At 43.4% G+C, this 23,593-nt stretch overlaps 1 protein-coding gene across 1 annotated transcript in view; it reads left to right on the top strand.

Annotated features, from left to right (window-relative positions):
* Positions 1–23,593, top strand: part of LOC308136162 (copine-8-like) — a gene marked incomplete at its 3' end in the record, with an annotated part of 197,687 nt that overhangs the window by 129,906 nt on the left and 44,188 nt on the right. Inside the window, exons 6-7 of the mRNA XM_080504398.1 lie at positions 12,053–12,129; positions 21,890–21,953. Coding sequence (XP_080360524.1) covers positions 12,053–12,129; positions 21,890–21,953 — 141 coding nt within the window. The remainder of the gene's footprint in view (positions 1–12,052; positions 12,130–21,889; positions 21,954–23,593) is intronic.

The raw sequence follows: 23,593 nt of genomic DNA, 5'->3' as shown, positions 1-23,593 counted from the left end.
TGGTGTCTGTCGCTTAGACAACTTATCATCCACTGTAGAACCCCTGACACCATAATGCTACAGTTTATTGATTAAAATGTCAAGATTTATTATGTCGAATTCTATTTTTAGGTCTATGAACACCCCTACTGCACATTTCTTTTTGTCTATGGAGCTGGGGATTTCTTCTATTGATTTGATTAATGCCATTGATGTGGATCTTTGTGATCCGAATCCATACTGGCTTTCAGACAGCAGTTTGTGTTTATCAATAAATGTGTCCAATCTATGAGAGAAAGGCTTCTCTAAGATTTTGAAAGATTGTGGCAGTAGAGAAATGAGCCTGTAGTTATTGAATTGCTGTCTGTCTCCAGTTTTGTGAAGTGGGACGACTTTCACAGTTTTAATTTGTCATATTGGAACGACAGATTGTAGATGTATGCAAGAGGGTGAACAACCACTTCCATAACCTTTTTGACTATTGTCATATCTATACCATCACAATCAAGTGATGCCTTGATTCTACATTTCTTTACAATATCTATTATTTCTCTCTCCTCTACTGCAGTGAGAATCTTTGAGTTTGGATTCCTATGAATTAATGTTTCTTTCCACCCATCATCTGCTCCAGGGCGATTGATTGTTTTCTGCCAGATGTACTGTCATTCATATTAACAATATCCTTTTCATTATTCGTAAAATGTTGAGTGCTATGTTTTCAGCTGTTTCTAATGACAGTCTTTAATACGTCCCGAATACTTTCATGTTGTTTTTATTCTTATCCAATAATCTGCTATAGAATTCTTGTTTTGTTGCTAATTAATTAACAATCCACTTACTGTTTTATTGTCTATTAGGTTTGTAAATCTATCATCTATTAATGTGGCACTGATTCTACTGGGTCTGGTGATTTTAGTGTAAAGGCTCAGACTGTACATCGTATCGATAAACTCTTTCTTGGTTTGTGATTATTTGGGTTCAGTAGATCGACGTTAAAGTCTCCACAGAAAAACAAGGTCTCCTGACATGAAGCTGTAAATGTTTCTTCAACCCTGAATATGTCCAAGTGGAACCTGGTGTTCTAGAAATGCAGCTTACAATCACATTCTTTTTTCCCCTGTCCATACAAAGTTCAACTGTTATGCATTCCAACAACTTGATATTTCTGGTTTCTACCCACATATATAGCTACCCCTCCACGCCTTCCCCTCTCCGTTTTAGGAGTTGAACTCGTATCCATCCAGTACAAAGTGAGCGCCCTTCAAGATGTGCTGATCCATGTCTCAGATGGTTAGTAATAATACTGAATGGTTGTTTGAACTGACCTCCATACTGTTTGATTTGGATGAAGTTTGAATATAAGCTCCTACTATTGAAATGTATGATAGAAAGTGTATTGTCTGTTTGACTTTTCCGGTTGAATTGATCTTGAGAGTAACAGCAGCAGTTGTCAGTGATGTCGTTGTAGAAGTTATAGTCCGGGTCAACATCCTCACCCAGGTCCTGTTCTTTATATTCAGTGTACTGTTCTCTCCATATGTTATACTAAGATGAAACAGTCAGCCAAACTCTTTTGAGAGCCAGGGAAAATGAGGAGCCTTGCTCCTTTAATGACTTGTTCTTGGTAAGTCACTGACAATCAAACAGAGTGAAAGAAAAAAAAAGAAAAGACACACAATCTCTGTTACAAAGACATAAAACTGGTTCACGGGTAAACATGCAAATGAACATGACTAAACTAGCACATAACATCAACTGGCTCATATAACTGTCATATCATAAACTGCCTACCTCAGAGCATATGCTAATGAGCGTGAATGCTAATTAGAGTGAATGCTAATGAGTGTGGATGCTAATTAACACTTATGTGCGCAAAGTCCCTCATAAGTTATTGCCATACGAGGCCAACATGTGGGAAGGAATCCTGCAACTGTCAGTGAACTTTAGTTGTTACTTCTGGTGAATCACTTCACTTCTTGTCAAAATACAGGCGCTCTGGCAGAGAGCAACAATGAGCAACATCAAATACATTCTGAAGAACAGGAAGTCTGAACCTAGCAATTTACAATCTAATTATTGAACATGTATTATTGAAGGCAGAAGATTCTGTGTCATTGAATGTTTTTCATTGTGGATGTTCAGAGTGGTTGATCAGTCAGCAGCTGGTGATGCGTTGTTTCTGGAGTTGTGTTGCATCACAATGTGGTTTGTTCATGCAGTTTTACCTCATTCCAGTACTCAGCCTAATCTCTCCAGCTCCTCCATGTTGCAGGTCACCAAGACATTTGCCTCTTCTGGTGTCCCTTGAGCTTGACGGAGATCTTGTAGCTGGAGACGGAGAGGGGGCAATCAGGGCCTGCTACATAAACTCAAATAAGTTATTTGGGGAAAAAGGGAGTGTGGTCTGAAGGACACAGTCATCAGTTCGTAGTGTTTGCAGCACTCAGTCTCTCTCACAGTGAAGTTTGTTGCCCAGGACATGCAGATTCCACCTCCGATTGACTTCCATGTTTTTGTCACGTCCCTGTCAAAGCGAATGATGTTGAAACTTTTCAAATCACAGTTTGAATCATCAGACAACCATGTCTCCATGAAACAGAGGAGACGAGTTTGGCGATAGTCCAGGTCGTAGCGGATCAGAGTGGAAAGCTCATTGCTTTTATTCCGTAGTGAGTGCAGGTTTGACAGGGTCATGGCAGGTTAAGGGAGCCGGCCTCCTCACCTTCCCACATGGAAAGAACCTATATAAACATATATGTTTTAATATAGGTTTTGATATAGGTTTGGCATATATGTGACATATATAAAATTGGCCGTTTTCCTATATGTTATGTACATATATGTACATATATATGCTGCATATATGCACATATGCAGCATATATATTGTCATATATGTGCATATATGCAGCCCATATATTGTCATATATGTGCATATATGCAGCATTTATGTGCATATATGCAGCATATATGCAGCATATATGTGCATATATGTGCATATATGCAGCATATATATGGTCATATATGTGCATGTATGCAGCATATATGTGCATATATGCAGCATATATATGGTCATATATGTGCATATATGCTGCATATATGCACATATATGCAGCATATATATGGTCATATATGTGCATATATGCTGCATATAGGTTTCATATATGTGCATATATCCTCATATAGGTTCTTTCCATGTGGGTTGTCAGTGTCGAGGGAAATGACAGAGCGGCTCGGCTCCAACAGGCCGATAGGAGAGTCTTCCTGGGTCGAGAGTCGAGCACCGGGCGATCAGGAGCAGGACACGGGCCAAGTGGAACACTGTTTTGTTTAACATTCCGTACTGCATAAGAAGACTCCAGCAAACATGCAGGAAAAAAACCCAGCTGACAGACGCTAAACCTACGCACACACATAGAGCCTCGTCAGGAGTCGCGCCCGAGTGGCGCCCCCTGAGGAATTAGTGGCAGTGGAAAGGCAAACGATGGTATTGAAAACCATATCTGTTCACCGTTCCTCAGATTTGATTCATTTCCGGAATGGTGTTAGTGGATGTTGCGAGGATGCAGGATAAATAAGCTGAGCTATAACTTTCATTTTTGTCAGCAGGGTTAATGAAGCGACGTCATGTGTCTTTGCAACTAATTGTTCAAGATTTACTTTAAGATTTTCAAGATTTATTTACTTTCTAAACATTTAGAAATCCAGATTCTGAGATACTTCCTTTCTTTTTTAATGGGGGTATTATGCAGAGAAGGGTGACGACAGTCTTGGATGATACTAATCATTTCAAATTTGTCAAAGTTTAAGTGCAAACCGGGAGCCCTAGAGAATAAGTGAATGGTTATTAAGGCCAGGGAGATTTGTTCTTTGGGGGTCGTCTCAGATAGACGATTCCCATTTAGAGGACTTATTATAATAGAAGTATTTACAACATGTCAGTGACCTGGGATGAACAGTAATGTATTTTTACACATAAAGAAACATTGTTTAAAATTCGAAAGGGAAAAAAAGCATGTTGGACTAAAAACATATGCTTTAAAAAGACACGTAAAGAAAATGTTATGTTTTAAATGAGACACATACAGTACAGCACGAGGAAAACTACAGTGTTTCTGCCGTTTCCGTGTAAACAGAATTTTTTTTTTAAAAACATTTCTTTCTAAATGCAAAACTTTAATGAAAACAGAAAAACAATTCAGTTTTCTTTCTTTTGTTTTTCGTCAGTCATTGTTGTGGAAGACCTTTAATTTGATCAACAAATCTGCACGCCCACCCCTCCAGTCACCACTCCATATCTGACCCCCCCCTTTACCCCAGCCTCCTCTTCACTCCCAGCTGCTGGCGGGGTCGTTCCCCCCCCCCAGCCCTGCACGCCTGTGGGGCTGCTGTCGCAGTGAGCATGAAGATGAGGACACTTGGATGCATCCTGTCGTCGTGGATGTGTGGAACTGCAGATCTGGCACGCAGCGATGGCTCCATTGTCCAGGCACAGTTCAGGCCTTGCTCTCGGTGCTATAAATAACAGAAAACGCAGGGAAAAGATGCAAATGCACTCATGTACAGTATCTCTTGTGGCAGCTTCAGAGGCAACCTTTGAGGATGACTCCATCCTCCCATCACAGCAGATGTTTTTCCCATGCCATATGGTTTGCGTACCTTGTGCTGATGTAGCTGCAGGCAAAATGTGCCCAGACGCTCCTTACAGTAGAATCTAATTAAAGGCTGTTTACATCCTCGTTTCTGCTTTTTCCATCCCAACAGGCACTCATCACGTTCCTGTGTGCCGCTATGAAATGTGCTGGAAATTCCCCCACATTCTTCTCGTAAGCAGTCAGGCACTCAGGCCCTGTTCTCACAACAACACCGTGGTGTTTTACCAGACACCAGGCTTGTTTTCAGAATGGCTTCCAGAGTGGAGACATTTTAAAACGGTGCCTCAGCGTTGACATGTGGACGGGCGGGACGCACATTGCTGATTATGATGTGAATCCCAGCAGGGAACTCGCTCCTCTGAAGGCAGTAATCAGTTTATTTCTCCTTCTGAGGGGAGTCAGGATTTGAGTGTAAACCGTGGCTCCCCGATTAGAAGTCCTGTCACTGGCGGAAAGAGACATCTCCTGCTTTCTGTCTGACAACCTTCAAACATCGTCCTGACATTTCCTATGTTTGACTGTTGAAACATTAGCGACGTGCAGTGTTGTCAGCATTTCTTTGGCATCTACCAGGCTGATAAAGTTCAGCTGGAACTGTGACCTGAAGATTTAATGCTCAACCTAATGAAATGTGAAGTGTGGGAGCCAAACATATGTCTGGGTATGTCATCAAATACATTTATATTTTTGCCCTATGGTCGTGACTCGTCACTGTGTTTGACTGAGGCTCAGCATGTAGAACAGCTCATCGTCCAGTCACCAGATTCATGATGTGTGTCATTGTAGTTGCAAACTGTGGAATGGATTTCCTGACTCATTACTCCGCATCTCAGTGAGACTCTCCTCCGTTCATGAAATCCATTCCACATTTTGCAGCCAGCGAGCAGAGCAGCAGCAGGGAAACACTTGTGGAGTCGTTTCAGCAACAGTAAAACAGACGAGGCTTCGTGGATGGGAAACCTCCGCAGGTTGGATCGGAAATTTCTGATCCGTGAATTATGTTGATGTCAGAACCCGATACCGATACTGGATCGGATCGGCGCCGTCCCTCGTTTTAATGTACTTGGCCTGAAGAAAAACAGGTGTTCCTGTCAATCAATGTCCGTGTGTCTACTTCTTGTAGTAGTGTGTGTAAAGGTGTCCCACATGCAGCAAAGTAAATGAAAGCTGCAAGCCGCGTTGAGCAGGTTCTCGCTCACCCACACATGTTGAAACGTGGTGAATGCCGAGGCTTGGCACAAGTCAGTGTGATGGAAGTGTGTGCTAACAATATGACAGGAAAACCTCAAGTTACAGTTGCTAAGTAGAAGACCCCGTGTCCAGTTTCTCAGCGGGGCACCAGTGTGGGCCGGCAGCTCAGTGCTGCACCTGTGAGTCATCAACAACATATTTTCCAGACATAGCGCCACCGGCTGGCGACAAGAAATATCATGTGTTACATTTGTATGTGATATTATTAACTATGGTGGCACAAGGACACGACTTTCACTAGCCTCCTTTCCAACAAGTTTTTTTGAGGTGCTACATTTGAACTGATTAAGTCCTGGTAAAAGTCTTGGCTCTGAATTAGCCCACATGGAAAGAACCTATATAAACATATATGTTTTAATATAGGTTTTGATATAGGTTTGGCATATATGTGACATATGTAAAATTGGCCGTTTTCCTATATGTTATATACATATATGTACATATATGCGCGCATGTATGCACGCATATATGTACATATATGTACATAACATATAGGAAAACGGCCAATTTTATATATGTCACATATATGCCAAACCTATATGCGCATGTATGCACACATATATGTACATATATGTGCATAAAATATAGGAAAATGGCCAATTTTATATATGCCACATATATCCTAACCTTTATATAGGTTCTTTCCATGTGGGCCCACACTGGATGCTGTTATTTGCTCAGTGACCCTAGCGGGAATCGAACCAGGGTCTCCCGTGCACCAGTCCATTGCCTTGCCACCTGAGCTATCAAGATGTACCTATCTGTGCATATAGGTCCATATATGTGCATAAAATATAGGAAAATGACCAAAACCTATATTAAAACATATATGTTTATATAGGTTCTGTCCATGTGGGACTTTCCATATATGCAGCCCATATATTGTCATATATGTGCATATATGCAGCATTTATGTGCATATATGCAGCATATATATGGTCATATATGTGCATATATGTGCATATATGCAGCATATATATGGTCATATATGTGCATATATACAGCATATATATTGTCATATATGTGCATATATGCTGCATATAGGTTTCATATATGTGCATATATCCTCATATAGGTTCTTTCCATGTGGGAGCACCTGGTTCTTCTTGGTGGAAAAACCCTACTAAATGTAAGAGTTTCACTCTGACATGCACCAAACCTCAACATGCAACACGTTCCAGTGTGCGTGGGTACGCTGCTTGCAGCTGTAATTATTATTATTCTAATTAGATAAGCTCACCTATGGGATATTTGTTATAAAATGTACAATATTTCCAAATACATCGGGATGGAAAAGCCTCTAAAATGTAACCTGATGAAGCTGAGAAGCAGTTGAAGTTGTCAGGAGTAAGAACGCTGCTCTCTTTTTGTCTCTTGATCGCAGCTGAGGGACAAATGTATTGAGTCCTGGTGAAGATCTTTGGAGCAGCTTCCTGCTCGTCGTCCTGACTCGTCCTCTCTGTTGTGCTCGTCCTGACTCGTCCTGACTCTTCCTCTGTTGTGCTCGTCCTGACTCGTCCTGACTCGTCCTCTCTGTTGTGCTCATCCTGACTCGTCCTCTCTGTTGTGCTCGTCCTGACTCGTCCTCTCTGTTGTGCTCGTCCTGACTCGTCCTCTGTTGTGCTCGTCCTGACTCGTCCTCTGTTGTGCTCGTCCTGACTCGTCCTGACTCGTCCTCTGTTGTGCTCGTCCTGACTCGTCCTGACTCGTCCTCTCTGTTGTGCTCGTCCTGACTCGTCCTCTGTTGTGCTCGTCCTGACTCGTCCTCTCTGTTGTGCTCGTCCTGACTCGTCCTCTGTTGTGCTCGTCCTGACTCGTCCTCTCTGTTGTGCTCGTCCTGACTCGTCCTCTGTTGTGCTCGTCCTGACTCGTCCTGACTCGTCCTCTGTTGTGCTCGTCCTGACTCGTCCTCTCTGTTGTGCTCGTCCTGACTCGTCCTCTGTTGTGCTCGTCCTGACTCGTCCTCTCTGTTGTGCTCGTCCTGACTCATCCTCTGTTGTGCTCGTCCTGACTCGTCCTCTCTGTTGTGCTCGTCCTGACTCGTCCTCTGTTGTGCTCGTCCTGACTCGTCCTCTCTGTTGTGCTCGTCCTGACTCGTCCTCTGTTGTGCTCGTCCTGACTCGTCCTCTCTGTTGTGCTCGTCCTGACTCGTCCTGACTCGTCCTCTGTTGTGCTCGTCCTGACTCGTCCTGACTCGTCCTCTGTTGTGCTCGTCCTGACTCGTCCTGACTCATCCTCTGTTGTGCTCGTCCTGACTCGTCCTCTCTGTTGTGCTCGTCCTGACTCGTCCTCTGTTGTGCTCGTCCTGACTCGTCCTGACTCGTCCTCTGTTGTGCTCGTCCTGACTCGTCCTCTCTGTTGTGCTCGTCCAGACTCGTCCTCTCTGTTGTGCTCGTCCTGACTCGTCCTCTCTGTTGTGCTCGTCCTGACTCGTCCTCTCTGTTGTGCTCGTCCTGACTCGTCCTCTGTTGTGCTCGTCCTGACTCGTCCTCTGTTGTGCTCGTCCTGACTCGTCCTGACTCGTCCTCTGTTGTGCTCGTCCTGACTCGTCCTCTCTGTTGTGCTCGTCCTGACTCGTCCTCTGTTGTGCTCGTCCTGACTCGTCCTCTCTGTTGTGCTCGTCCTGACTCATCCTCTGTTGTGCTCGTCCTGACTCGTCCTCTCTGTTGTGCTCGTCCTGACTCGTCCTCTGTTGTGCTCGTCCTGACTCGTCCTGACTCGTCCTCTGTTGTGCTCGTCCTGACTCGTCCTCTCTGTTGTGCTCGTCCAGACTCGTCCTCTCTGTTGTGCTCGTCCTGACTCGTCCTCTCTGTTGTGCTCGTCCTGACTCGTCCTCTCTGTTGTGCTCGTCCTGACTCATCCTCTGTTGTGCTCGTCCTGACTCGTCCTCTCTGTTGTGCTCGTCCTGACTCGTCCTCTGTTGTGCTCGTCCTGACTCGTCCTCTCTGTTGTGCTCGTCCTGACTCATCCTCTGTTGTGCTCGTCCTGACTCGTCCTCTCTGTTGTGCTCGTCCTGACTCGTCCTCTGTTGTGCTCGTCCTGACTCGTCCTCTCTGTTGTGCTCGTCCTGACTCGTCCTCTGTTGTGCTCGTCCTGACTCGTCCTCTCTGTTGTGCTCGTCCTGACTCGTCCTCTGTTGTGCTCGTCCTGACTCGTCCTCTCTGTTGTGCTCGTCCTGACTCGTCCTCTGTTGTGCTCGTCCTGACTCGTCCTCTCTGTTGTGCTCGTCCTGACTCGTCCTCTGTTGTGCTCGTCCTGACTCGTCCTCTCTGTTGTGCTCGTCCTGACTCGTCCTCTGTTGTGCTCGTCCTGACTCGTCCTCTCTGTTGTGCTCGTCCAGACTCGTCCTCTCTGTTGTGCTCGTCCTGACTCGTCCTCTGTTGTGCTCGTCCTGACTCGTCCTGACTCGTCCTCTGTTGTGCTCGTCCTGACTCGTCCTCTCTGTTGTGCTCGTCCTGACTCGTCCTCTGTTGTGCTCGTCCTGACTCGTCCTCTCTGTTGTGCTCGTCCTGACTCGTCCTCTGTTGTGCTCGTCCTGACTCGTCCTCTCTGTTGTGCTCGTCCTGACTCATCCTCTGTTGTGCTCGTCCTGACTCGTCCTCTCTGTTGTGCTCGTCCTGACTCGTCCTCTGTTGTGCTCGTCCTGACTCGTCCTCTGTTGTGCTCGTCCTGACTCGTCCTCTGTTGTGCTCGTCCTGACTCGTCCTCTCTGTTGTGCTCGTCCTGACTCGTCCTCTCTGTTGTGCTCGTCCTGACTCGTCCTCTCTGTTGTGCTCGTCCTGACTCGTCCTCTCTGTTGTGCTCGTCCTGACTCGTCCTCTGTTGTGCTCGTCCTGACTCGTCCTCTCTGTTGTGCTCGTCCTGACTCATCCTCTGTTGTGCTCGTCCTGACTCGTCCTCTCTGTTGTGCTCGTCCTGACTCGTCCTCTGTTGTGCTCGTCCTGACTCGTCCTCTGTTGTGCTCGTCCTGACTCGTCCTCTCTGTTGTGCTCGTCCTGACTCGTCCTCTGTTGTGCTCGTCCTGACTCGTCCTCTGTTGTGCTCGTCCTGACTCGTCCTCTCTGTTGTGCTCGTCCTGACTCGTCCTCTGTTGTGCTCGTCCTGACTCGTCCTCTGTTGTGCTTGATGCTGGATCACGTCATCGTGGAAAATACATAAAGACGCTGACCGTCAAATGCAGGACATCTGATCTAGTTTAGTCAATATTTTTGCACTTCACTTGATTTTTCCCAATTCATTTGCTCAAATCAAGTTTCATATCCATCATTTCCTTTTTCTGGCTCGTGGTGCTCGTTCTGTGTGATCGTTCTGATGAACTGCGTCAGATCACAACCCATCAGCCTGTTTGTAAGATTCCACTCACATATTTCAGTGAGAACAACGAAGAGCCACACATGACTGTCACCTCATCTTATGTCCCGGCAGGAAAAGGACATTTTGTTTCACATTGAAAGTCGTCTGTGTGTGTGTGTGTGTGTGTGTGTGTGTGTGTGTGTGTGTGTGTGTGTGTGTGTGTGTGTGTGTGTGTGTGTGTGCGCGTGTGTGTGTGTGTGTGTGTGTGTGTGTGTGTGTGTGTGTGTGTGTGTGTGTGTGTGTGTGTATTACAGTATATTAGTTCCACTTTGTTCATGTAATAATTTTACAACTTTTTCTAGAAATATTCGAAGTGGTGGATCTGCACTCTAACAAAACTCAGACTTATGTTTGATGTTTATTAATTAATTTATTCATGTTTTTTTATTATTTTTGCTGATCTTAGAGAGAAACAGTTTCACCCAAAGCTAAAAGGATGTCTTTTAATTTCAATATTTATATTTAAATATAGCCTCTGTGTGTTGAGTCGACATTAATTCCGTGGTTTTCCCTCAATAAATATCCATTACAAGCTTCAGTCTTCAGGAGAAAAACAATGCAATTAATCACAATTTATTACAGAAAATTGTGCAATTGATCAATTAATCAATTGACAGCACTAAAAATTATGATGCTCCCCGCCATAGGTTTTCTTTTGAGTTCTGTTACAAAATGTGCAACCTGAATAAGAAAATGAAAATGCAGTTTGGATTATGCATTAATAATTTCATTGATGAATCAAACTATGCAGCCAGACATTTGACATTTCCAAATTAATTTTGGTCACTATTTGCTGGGACACATAAATGTCATTTTCATTTGAATTAAGTCAAGGAATAAGCAGTCTTGAAGAAGAAAATTTAAATGCAATTTGGATGATTGATTATTTTTATGAGTCAAAAATGCAGTTTTAATCTGAAAGTGAAAAAGCATTTCTGCCAATGCATTTTAATTTTCAAATGTGACATTTCAAAACTAATTTTTGGTCACTATTTGCTGAAGTCTCTTTTGAAAATTAAAACTTTTCATTTTAATTATGTCACATAATAAGCAGCCTTGTATAAGAAAATGAAAATGCAGTTTGGATGATTGATCATTAATTTTTATTTATGAGTCAAAATATGCAGTTTCATCTGAAAATGGAAAAGTATTTCTGTTCATATATTTCTAATTGATTTTTGAGACACATTCGCTTCCATAATAAACATGTTGATGGCGACTGAAAAGGAAAAGGAGAGACATTTTGAGACTGTCTTTGTCTCTGGAGAAACTTTAGCTTTTGTTCATTAAATAAGACTAATTTTTAGAAGTGATCCTTTTCTCAAGTTCTTCTTAAAATAAACTGGTCAGTATGTGGCTATTTACACACAATGTCTGCTCTAATTAGTCTTTAAGCCACGGCTCCGATCTATCATCCGTTTTTCTTGTGCAGCACAACATAACTACATACTATTGATACACATATTAAAAAGTGAAAATGTGGGAACGATGTGATGAGCTCTCCATGGTGGACCTTAATAATGGTGATTAGTATTTGCTTGCTACCAGGAAACGAATCTCTTTATTTAGCATCGGTCGGATTCACAAGCATTTAAATAAAATCTCGTATAATGGTATGGTGTATATAATACCCCTCATGTACTGTTGTCCTGTGTTTTATTTGCATATATACAGTTTGATGAATGGAGAAAATAAGTCCTTTGGTCCCAGAGATTTAGAGTCAGTGTGTTCTTTCTCTGGCACGATGTCTCTGAAGCCGTTACCGTGACGTTAACTGGATCATAATGGCCGTTTCTCTGCTTTTGGTGCCGACAGGACTTCCTGGGTCAGGCCTTCTGTACGCTGGGGGAAATCGTTGGGTCACTGGGCAGCCGCCTGGAAAAGCCTTTGATGTGAGTAGCGCATGAAGCCCACACACACACACACACACACACACTCTGATATTCTAATGATTCTCGTCAGCTGGTAGTTTTAATGCCACACACCAGCGTTTGCGTTAGAAGTGAAGAGAAGGACGAGCCAGTAAATGAGCCATGCTGCAGATGAAAAGCTGCTCGGCATCTAACAGCCAAATGAAATGAATAGTTAAAGAGCCAGCAGGCTGTAAACATCAGCACAGGGACAGCTTTTAAATGAAAAAAGTTTGAATCATTGAATAATGTAACAAAGTCAGACCTGGAACCAGTTCCTGACACTTTTACACGACAGCGTTTCGTGTGACAAAACCTCATCCGCTTAAAAAAGAGAGTGTTTTTACGCTGCAGCAGCGGACACACTGGTCACGGTGTAGTTGGTATGCCGGGCCATGGGAGGGCGCTGTTGCTTGATTTTGTAATGAAACCACAAAGACACATGTGCATGAGGCATGTGAATCTCCATCACTGACCACGGTTGGATACGAACCTCGATTCACTAGCATCGATACGACACGTTAACGATTCATTGAACCTCCTGGTGATCCCATCAGATACACATCTGTTCTCTAGTCAACACCACTGATATTGATTTGATGGCGATTTAATTCTACACAATGTGATTTGGTGTGATATATGATTCAACATGATGTAAAGAAAATAGACCAAAAACTGAAATAGAAAATAAGAAGCTGCAGTTCCATATGGTACCAGAGGCAGAGGATTTATTCTTGATTCATCCTCAGAAGCAGCACATTTAACACAAAGTTCACATTTTGCTTCTAATCTTCCAGAACTGTGCTTCACGTTATGCTTCTTCTTCTTGTCCTCTTAAAAAGCACAAGACAAAAAACAGGCCTTTTCACAGCGGTGTGGAACCAGATTCAACATAAGGAACAGGAATCGGTTCGTCACATATAGAACTAGTTTGATCACACTGTCACGATGTAAACAGTAAACAGGAAGACAACAACAATCATTATCAATGAGGAACTGAAAGTGACACTTTCAATAGTCAATGTCCATATTCCTGTCTGCCAGACTGATGCTAAACTAACATTTCAAATATAAATAATACTAATAACCTTTCACAATAATGGTTGGTCTTTCACAGTCAGTCACAGCTGCTGTAAACAGACTGACTCTCACTGAGTCATGTTCAATGTAAATGACACAAAAAAATACACTTTTGAAAACAGACGTGTCTGTAAATGCCGCTTTTTTCAGGAAGATGAGTTGATCCACATGTTCATGAAGAAGCAGGCTGCCTCTGCCGTCACAATAATATCATGATATTGTCAATATCAGCTGCTGGGCTGAAGTCCAGTTCAGAGAGACATTTGTTACCAGTGTAGGTTTAGCAGCATGACATTCTTTACAAAGCGCCTGCCTGATGAGTGTATCCGCAAAACGGATTTGTTGTCGTGTAAACGGAGCCTCAGAAAGTGGATTTGCTTCTACCTCTCACATGTGTGTCTCACCAGAACATGTTATGGTCATTATACTCTCATTGACACTCGACCGGAAGCCAAAATAAACCGGTTTAACTCTTTATAGCATATATTAATCCCCTAAATACTGAGTGGTGAACAGTGGTCACAATAGTTGTCAAAAAGGCCAGAGAGACGATGAAATCAGGGTCAACGGACAAAACAGAAACACAAGAAATATGAGAAGGTAGAAATAGTTTTTCTATCGGTCTGTCTTGTCATGACTTAAAATCTCGTCGTCTTGTCCCGACACTGCTTGTGTGAGACAGACAGAAATGTAAATGTAAATGTTCAGCAAAAGTGTGACAGCTGATAACAGCCAATAGAAACAGCAGAAAAGGAAGGACTTCATTAATGTAATTCATTTTCACTGCTTCTTTCAGAATGTGAAGTCTTCACTTGGACAAGTCAAATCAATGTAACCTCCCATCACATACTAGTTTAACTTGCTGTGTTTTACAGTCACTTTTTCACAGTGTGACTCAGACTGAGAGACCATTGAATAAAACATTGAATACCATGATGTGCCGGTTTGGACACGTTGAGAATATTCTCCCATTTAGTCAGTGTGACATGATGATATGACTCTAGTCCAGCTTCAGCAGGACGTATTGGAGAGCTTGTCTGGTCCGGGGTGTGTCAGTGTCTGTGTGGATCAGTGGCGTGCCGTGAGCACCAGGGTCGGGAAGGCAGGGCGTTGCATAACCAGACCATCAGTGTCAACACCAACCACACTTATACTGTTGGAAGCGATGTGGATGATTAACAAATGAGAACAAACTTTGCCCAACATAACAACTGCAATCAGCAAAGGCTTTTATTTTGACACATCAAACAGGAGCACCATGGCAGGACGACGAGACACAAAGCCCTCTTCACTCTTGGTTGCTAACTTACAAATATTAAACTAAACTAGATCAACTAACTAACTACATGAACTAAGCAACAAAAACACAACACAACACAATCCTTACCAAAACTGCCAAGCCGAATACAACCTCAAAACAAGATACTTGAAACACTGCCAAGCCAACTCCCATGATGCATTGCAGTGATCAGCTCTGTGCCGCTACATTATGTTTCCGCTGGCAAGTGTTAATCGAACAAAATCAAGATCATAAAACACTATTAAAGAAACTTAATTACTCAACATCAGTCTCCAGACTCCCCCAACAAGATCGAGCTCAACACTGCAGCGCCTTGTTTATGCTGGAAACACGAAACAGAGAAAATTAAAACCACTCTGATGGCAGAGCTGTCTGTGGTGCTGAAACCACTCCTGCAGAGCTGTCTGTGGTTCTGAAACCACTCCTGCAGAACTGTCTGTGGTGCTGAAACCACTCCTGCAGAGCTGTCTGTGGTGCTGAAACCACTCCTGCAGAACTGTCTGTGGTGCTGAAACCACTCCTGCAGAGCTGTCTGTGGTTCTGAAACCACTCCTGCATAGCTGTCTGTGGTTCTGAAACCACTCCTGCAGAATTGTCTGTACTGCTGAAACCACTCCTGCAGAGCTGTCTGTGGTGCTGAAACCACTCCTGCAGAACTGTCTGTGGTGCTGAAACCACTCCTGCAGAACTGTCTGTGGTGCTGAAACCACTCCTGCATAGCTGTCTGTGGTGCTGAAACCACTCCTGCAGAACTGTCTGTTGTACTGAAACCACTCCTGCATAGCTGTCTGTGGTTCTGAAACCCCTCCTGCAGAACTGTCTGTGGTGCTGAAACCACTCCTGCATAGCTGTCTGTGGTTCTGAAACCCCTCCTGCAGAATTGTCTGTGGTGCTGAAACCACTCCTGCATAGCTGTCTGTGGTTCTGAAACCCCTCCTGCAGAATTGTCTGTACTGCTGAAACCACTCCTACAGAGTGTCTGTGGTTCTGAAACCCCTCCTGCAGAATTGTCTGTGGTGCTGAAACCACTCCTGCAGAGCTGTCTGTGGTTCTGAAACCACTCCTGCAGAACTGTCTGTACTGCTGAAACCACTCCTGCAGAACTGTCTGTGGTTCTGAAACCACTCCTGCAGAACTGTCTGTGGTGCTGAAACCCCTCCTGCAGAACTGTCTGTGGTGCTGAAACCACTCCTGAAGAACTGTCTGTGGTGCTGAAACCACTCCTGCAGAACTGTCTGTACTGCTGAAACCCCTCCTGCAGAGCTGTCTGTGGTTCTGAAACCACTCCTGCAGAATTGTCTGTACTGCTGAAACCACTCCTACAGAGTGTCTGTGGTTCTGAAACCCCTCCTGCAGAATTGTCTGTGGTGCTGAAACCACTCCTGCAGAGCTGTCTGTGGTTCTGAAACCACTCCTGCAGAACTGTCTGTACTGCTGAAACCACTCCTGCAGAACTGTCTGTGGTTCTGAAACCACTCCTGCAGAACTGTCTGTGGTGCTGAAACCCCTCCTGCAGAACTGTCTGTGGTGCTGAAACCACTCCTGAAGAACTGTCTGTGGTGCTGAAACCACTCCTGCAGAACTGTCTGTACTGCTGAAACCCCTCCTGCAGAGCTGTCTGTGGTTCTGAAACCACTCCTGCAGAATTGTCTGTACTGCTGAAACCACTCCTACAGAGTGTCTGTGGTTCTGAAACCCCTCCTGCAGAATTGTCTGTGGTGCTGAAACCACTCCTGCAGAGCTGTCTGTGGTTCTGAAACCACTCCTGCAGAACTGTCTGTACTGCTGAAACCACTCCTGCAGAACTGTCTGTGGTTCTGAAACCACTCCTGCAGAACTGTCTGTGGTGCTGAAACCCCTCCTGCAGAACTGTCTGTACTGCTGAAACCACTCCTGAAGAACTGTCTGTGGTGCTGAAACCACTCCTGCAGAACTGTCTGTACTGCTGAAACCCCTCCTGCAGAGCTGTCTGTGGTTCTGAAACCACTCCTGCAGAATTGTCTGTACTGCTGAAACCACTCCTGCAGAGCATCTGCTCCCCAGATTGACATGAAAGTTGGAATAATTTTCTGAGCTTTGCTTTGCTGAAGGTGTGGTAGCTCAGGTTTTGGTCTCCCATCTTTTAAAAGTTGTAAAAATGTCTTTAGCGTCTGTAGTGCTGTCATCCTGCCTGTTAATCCACCAACTAGCCAGAGAGCGTAGCAGCACTGTATCAATTCACTAATGCACTGTGGATGTGCATTTAGCATTTAGCATTTAGCATTGCACAGTTCCGTCCAAAAGCAGCGTACTGATATGCCTTTTCACATAAATGAGTTTAATTTTGAGTACCCAGACACTGGATATGACCGGCAAACGCAGAGCTGCAGTTTGCCTTCAGAGGAAGGTGTGGCCTTCAGAGGAGGGTGTGGCCTTCTGGAGAGGGTGTGGCCTTCAGAGGAGGGTGTGGCCTTTTGGAGAGGGTGTGGCCTTCAGAGGAGGGTGTGGCCTTTTGGAGAGGGTGTGGCCTTCAGAGGAGGGTGTGGCCTTCAGGAGAGGGTGTGGCCTTCTGGAGAGGGTGTGGCCTTCAGAGGAGGGTGTGGCCTTCACAGTAAGACAGCGCAGGAGTGAGTCACCGTTTTCCAATTCTTAGAACGGCAGTGCGTACTCGCATACGTCATGATTATGAGTAACTACTTGCAGGCCGTCCTCGGAAGTGTGGATCACTTCCGCTACCTCTTGCCAAATGCATTATGGGTAGTTTGTCCGGTCTGGTGTTGATGCATACTCGATACAGTGGGTGGAGCGAGGACACATCCGGGTATTCCATGCGTACTCTGAGAAACAGCCTAAGAATTTGGTCAGTACTGATGATGTCACGGCTACACGAGAACACAAGTATGGACGAGTATGGGTATTGGAAAACGGCCAGTGACATGTGCCGCCTCTCTGCCATACCAGGAAATAGCAGTGTTGAGTCATTTGGGCTATAAAAAGCAAAAATGCCAACACTTTCACACCTATAGGTACTGTAAGCTACCGGAAATTTTAAAATATTATTATGATTATATTATAATTAAAACAAATAATCAAAATTAATATTTTATTCAGTTCAGTTCAGCTTTCGTAGTCACCCACATGGAAAGAACCTATATAAACATATATGTTTTAATATAGGTTTTGATATAGGTTTGGCATATATGTGACATATATAAAATTGGCCATTTTCCTATATATTATGTACATATATGTACATATATGTGCGCATGTATGCACACATATATGTACATATATGTACATAACATATATGAAAACGGCCAATTTTATATATGTCACATATATTCCAAACCTATATGCGTATATATGCACACCTATATGTGCCCATATATGCACACCTATATGCGCATATATGCACACCTATATGCGCATATATGCACACATATATGTGCCCATGTATGCACACATATATGTACATATATGTGCATAAAATATAGGAAAATGGCCAATGTTATATATGCCACATATATCCTAACCTTTATATAGGTTCTTTCCATGTGGGCTCACACTGGATGCCGTTATTTGCTCAGTGACCCTAGCGGGAATCGAACCAGGGTCTCCCGTGCACCAGTCCGTTGCCTTGCCACCTGAGCTATATATCTATACATAAAAATATGTACCTATCTGTGCATATAGGTCCATATATGTGCATAAAACATAGGAAAATGGCCAATTTTATATATGTCACATATATTCAAAACCTATATTAAAACATATATGTTTATATAGGTTCTGTCCATGTGGGACTTTCCATATATGCAGCATATATGCAGCATATACATTGTCATATATATTGTCATATATGTGCATATATGCACATATATGACAATATATGGGCTGTATATATGCACATATATGCTGCATATATGCACATATGCAGCATATATATTGTCATATATGTGCATATATGCTGCATATATGCACATATGCAGCATATATATTGTCATATATGTGCATATATGCTGCATATAGGTTTCATATATGTGCATATATCCTCATATAGGTTCTTTCCATGTGGGCACTGCCTACCCTGACTGCACGTCACTGGTCTGGATCCTCTCTACCTTCAGCTTACCTTCATTTATGGTGTCACAATAGATGCAATCAGGCCTCTTGATTAGATTTATATACACAAGCAGTGTAGCAGAGCAGCTTTCCCACCTCCAGCTGTGTGAGCAGAGCAGTTTGCAGTTTGTATCTGCGTCCTGAGGCAGTCGGCCATGAGCCATCCGACCGTCATCCTCACGTCCTTCACTCCTCCTCACTTATTTCTGTACCGGTACCACATCAACCAAGCTGTCAATAGATCATAAAGTGATGACAAGTTTGAACCGTCAGTCTGTTGTTATTGCAAAGTGGTGAACTGTCAGTGTTGGTCAGGTGGTAGTTAGAGTAACACTGCAGCGGATTAATGTCAGTCTGTGTCTTGTCCTCATGAAGCAGAATAACCCTGTGTGTGTGTGTGTGTGTGTGTGTGTGTGTGTGTGTGTGTGTGTGTGTGTGTGTGTGTGTGTGTGTGTGTGTTGCTGGGTGATGTAATGGCCTGCGCCTGCAGTCATTCAGTTACATTAGATCCATGCTTGTTAGTGCGTCTGTGTTTTTCTGTGTGTGTACCTGTGTATTTTATTCTTTCTTTTTTTTTTTTTTTAAGATATCCAGAGATATTTTTAGAAGTCCTCCATTATTTCTGAGTTGAGTTGAGGCTGGTGAGGGGGAGTGGACGTGTGCTCGAGTGTGTTTTTAACTGCTTCCAGTAGAGTTTTGCTCAGTAAAGTAACAAGGGATGATACAAATAAAGCAAAATAAATCAAATCATATCTGAGAATCCTCAATATGTGAATATGTGTCCGTCCCTACCGTCTGAGTTAGTGGACTGACTCTGGCACAACGCCACAATGAATGCATCATGCAGCATTGTGTTATTTTTGCCTGAGACTGACACGGAGAGCATTCACCACAGCCCAGTCAGCGAAAAAATGTAAAGGTTTAAAAGACGACGAAAATCTAAACTACGTCAAAATTTGTTAGGAAAGTGAAAGGTGAAAAGCCGTTTCTTTTAGCTCATTGAATAGACGCCTCTTTCTGGTAGAAAAGTCAAACATATTTTTCATATATCCAAATTCCACACTACTTATCCGGTTCAGGGTCACAGGGTGCTGGAGCCAATCCCAGTGTAGGAAGGGTGAGGGCAGGATCACCTGGACAGGTCACCAGTCTATCACAGGACACACACACACACACACACACACACACACACACACACACACACACACACACACACACACACACACACACACACACACACACACACACACACACACACACACACACACACCGAGGGGCAATTTAGGGTCACAGTTACCCTCAAATGCATGCTTTTAGCCAAAAATAGTCGTAGAAATTAGGTTGGACGGTCCAATAACTCCCCAATTTCAATGACTCTGTCTGGGCTCACTTTGGACCACGTTGGACAATCCAATAACAAACTCATTTTTAACGACTATAATTGGGCTAAAGTTGGATGACACTGGATGATCCAAAAAAACAACCAAATTTCAACTACGATAATTGGTCTAAATTGTGGCTCTGACCGTTTGACCAGATTTATGCCCAAAACCGACGTATAAATCACATTGGTTGTTTGGTGGGTAAAGACGATGCAAAATTGCAGTGAGCAATGCGCTGCAAAGGACTGAAAGTAAGGCAAGCAGGATAGCTAATGGCTTCTTTAAGAGCAGTGGAGTTATTATTCAGTTTCAGTCATTTAAAGTATTTACATAAAGAAGTAGCCATAGCCAGTGGCGCAAAAAAGGGATATTATATCGGTAGTTGCACCCCTGACTATAGATTTCCTGCTGTGCATATTCATCAAACGTAAATCATATCCTCAGTCAGAGAGAGAAGATCTTTTATAATGTGGATCTTAGAGGAAGACGCTTTACAATCTGGATGTTCGCTGAGAAATATGTTACCAACATGCAGACAGACGAGGACAGATCTTAGAGAGTCACCATTTAAACACGCTCATGCTAATGCTAATGCTAATCATAGGCACTGTGGATACAGGGTAATAGTGATGCTGCCGTCAGTCCGACATATTTCATATTTCTGTGAGGACTGAGTGAGTTAAGGGATAATGCTCCTCCAATAGCCAGGAGTGTGAATAGTGAAATAGTAAGAATTCACATTGATTTGACCAATGCTCATGGTAGCAGGTGACTCATGAGCAGAGCATTGCGACAGCAGCTAAACAACTGTTTACCGACACGACACAGGTCACTTTAGATAGACTCTTCTGTGATTTAATTGCATTCTAAATTCAATAATAGAATGAATTACTTGACATCACTGCCAAACCCAGCAGTGTTACAGTGACCCGTCACATTGGACACAAATCTGAAGACATGCTTGTGAAGAAATCAGATATCAACACATTTTTTTTTAAGATATCTGTACCATTGTTATGCCACTCCTAATGTCAGTTTGATGCGAAATTTGAGTGTAAATTCTTCAAATGCATGGCTGTTCAGAAAATGACATGGAGGCTTTTGAACTTGAAAAGAATCACAAAAGCAAATTTCATGATATTTGCAGAGTGGTGTGACGCTTGCAGACTCGCTGTCGTTCCACTCAACAGCCTCTCAGGGAGCTCTCAACCCTTGAGGGAGGCATGGCTCCTCTGTGACTGTACACACACACACACACACACACACACACACACACACACACACACACACACACACACTGCTCTCTCCTTCAGTCTCCTCATTTCACTGAATGCTTCTTCAAAGCCTGGTGGCCTGTCTCAGGTGGAGGTGCAGCGACTGGACAGTACTTAGATAAATGAGATTATCTTTGTCCTTCATGGTTGTGAAGCAGACCCGAGGGCCTGTGGCATTCATTTGCTCTATTTTTAGTGGTTAGTTTCCTTTGACTTTATTGGCTGTGTTACACTTCACATAAACATGATGGAAGCAAACAGCAGATGAAATGTCACTGTGGTGACATTATTTTGTTTCTTTACTGAAGCCTTTAATTGGCATTGATGGTTATTTATTGGACCAACTGAGCTGCCTATAGAAAAGAAACCAAAATGAAGACAAAGTGGATTCACACATTATATGTTTTATAGTTTCTTATTTCCCGTGTTTGGCTGACACTTTTAATTCTCAAAGTTTACTGCCGCCATAAATACTTCAACTGGCCTGAGGTTATGATGTGTAGTGAACAAATGTTAAATAAAGACGAGAGAGAAGTAACCATTTCAATCAGATGTGTCAAAGTGCAACGTGAACTCTGAAACAGTCTCTTCTATTTGTCCTCCAGTGGGATTCCTGGGAGGAAATGTGGAACCATCATAGTGAGAGCAGAAGAGCTGAGCAACTGCCGGGTGAGAGGATGTGAAGATCTCTGATGTCTACCTCCCACTGTCACATACTTCTAACCTGCTCATCAGCTCACTGACTTCATCAGATTGCTCATCCATCCATCCATCCATCCATCCATCCATCCATCCATCCATCCATCCGTCCGTCCATCCATCCATCCATCCGTCCGTCCGTCCGTCAGTCCTCATGGGGTTTAGTTAGTGTACCTGTGTTACAATGAAGACATTCTATTCTATTCTTCAGTGCAAAGAAGCCCAGACCTCCCTCAACCTCTTGTATCCTCCACATGGGCTAATATGCTAATTATCATGTATGCTAAATAATGCAGATGCTAACATTTGCCTGTATGCTAATTAGCACTAATGTGAATGTTAGCTGTGATAAGGGGCCACAATTTGATGCGGCGTATGAAGTTTGAGGTCAATCTGATCATGTTCAGTCTATTTCCATTGTACTTCCTGTACCATGGCAAAGGTTGTCAGAGCCACGCCCTCAAATGGTGTTATGAATAAGAGTCATTATATGGTTGTGATGATGGCTGGGCTATAATGCAGTGTATCAAGTTTGAGGTCAATCTAACCATGTTCAGCCGATTTACACTGCACTTCCTGTTTCATGGCGAAACATCAAACTTCATGGCTCGGTTGTGACCACACCCTCAAACGTTTTACAAGATGTTTCATAACTTTTGTTCTTCAAACCCTTTTCTTTCTTTCTTTCTTTCGTTCTTTTGTTCTTTCTTTCTTTCTTTCTTTCTTTCTATCTATCTATCTATCTATCTATCTATCTATCTATCTATCTATCTATCTATCTATCGCTCTCTCTCTCTCTCTCTCTCTCTCTCTCTCTCTCTGAAGAGCCCACTATGAAGTAAACTAGAGTTTCTCCCTGGGACAAGTTTGTTCTAGAAATGTTTTAAAATTGGGCAAATATTCACCAAAATGTGCCATAATCTTCAAAATATCTGCCTTCCTGTTGACTTTCCCGTGTGGCCATAAGAGACTTTTGTTTGTTTGTCTTGGCCTGTTACATATGTGTGTTGATTTTCGTATCTCTTGGTGAAATGGGATTCTGGGGCTATCTGTAATCTATTAGTCCAATCATCAGTACAAAATAATGTATAAGCATTAAACGGACCACATTCAAATTCTTATCAAATCTTTTTACATTATTGATCAGGTTTTGATTGATTGATTGAACCCAGATTTTGGGTTTAGTAAAATTTTTTTAAACTACATTTCAGGCTCAGCAATTTTGTTACATTATCAGCCAGTTATTACATTTTGGGTTTTATTACATTGTATTTTATACCAATTCGGGTTGTTACATTTTGGGTGGTTGTGACATATCGGGCTCTAACAAGGCTCTCCAGAATGCCGAAAAGGACCAGCGTCTGGTGGACTTGGTAGAGCTGAGCACTACTCCTGGATTCAGGACCTGATTACTGGGCTCCGCATCAAACCCGGCTTGCAGGTCCGGGTGGTGACGGTTGACAGTGGGGGGCGAGTCTGGTTTACATGACGATGGAGCAGCAGAGCAGCAAGTGGCTGCTTTCCTCCACTCAAAGGGTAGATGGAAGGAAACTCTATCAAAGCACGCCACCCTCTGCCTTGTAGAACCTGCAACACGCCTGGCTATCACA

Source organism: Blennius ocellaris (assembly GCF_963422515.1).
Source record: "Blennius ocellaris genome assembly, chromosome: 11".
NCBI lineage: Eukaryota > Metazoa > Chordata > Actinopteri > Blenniiformes > Blenniidae > Blennius > Blennius ocellaris.
This window is presented reverse-complemented; position numbering and strand designations above follow the sequence as displayed.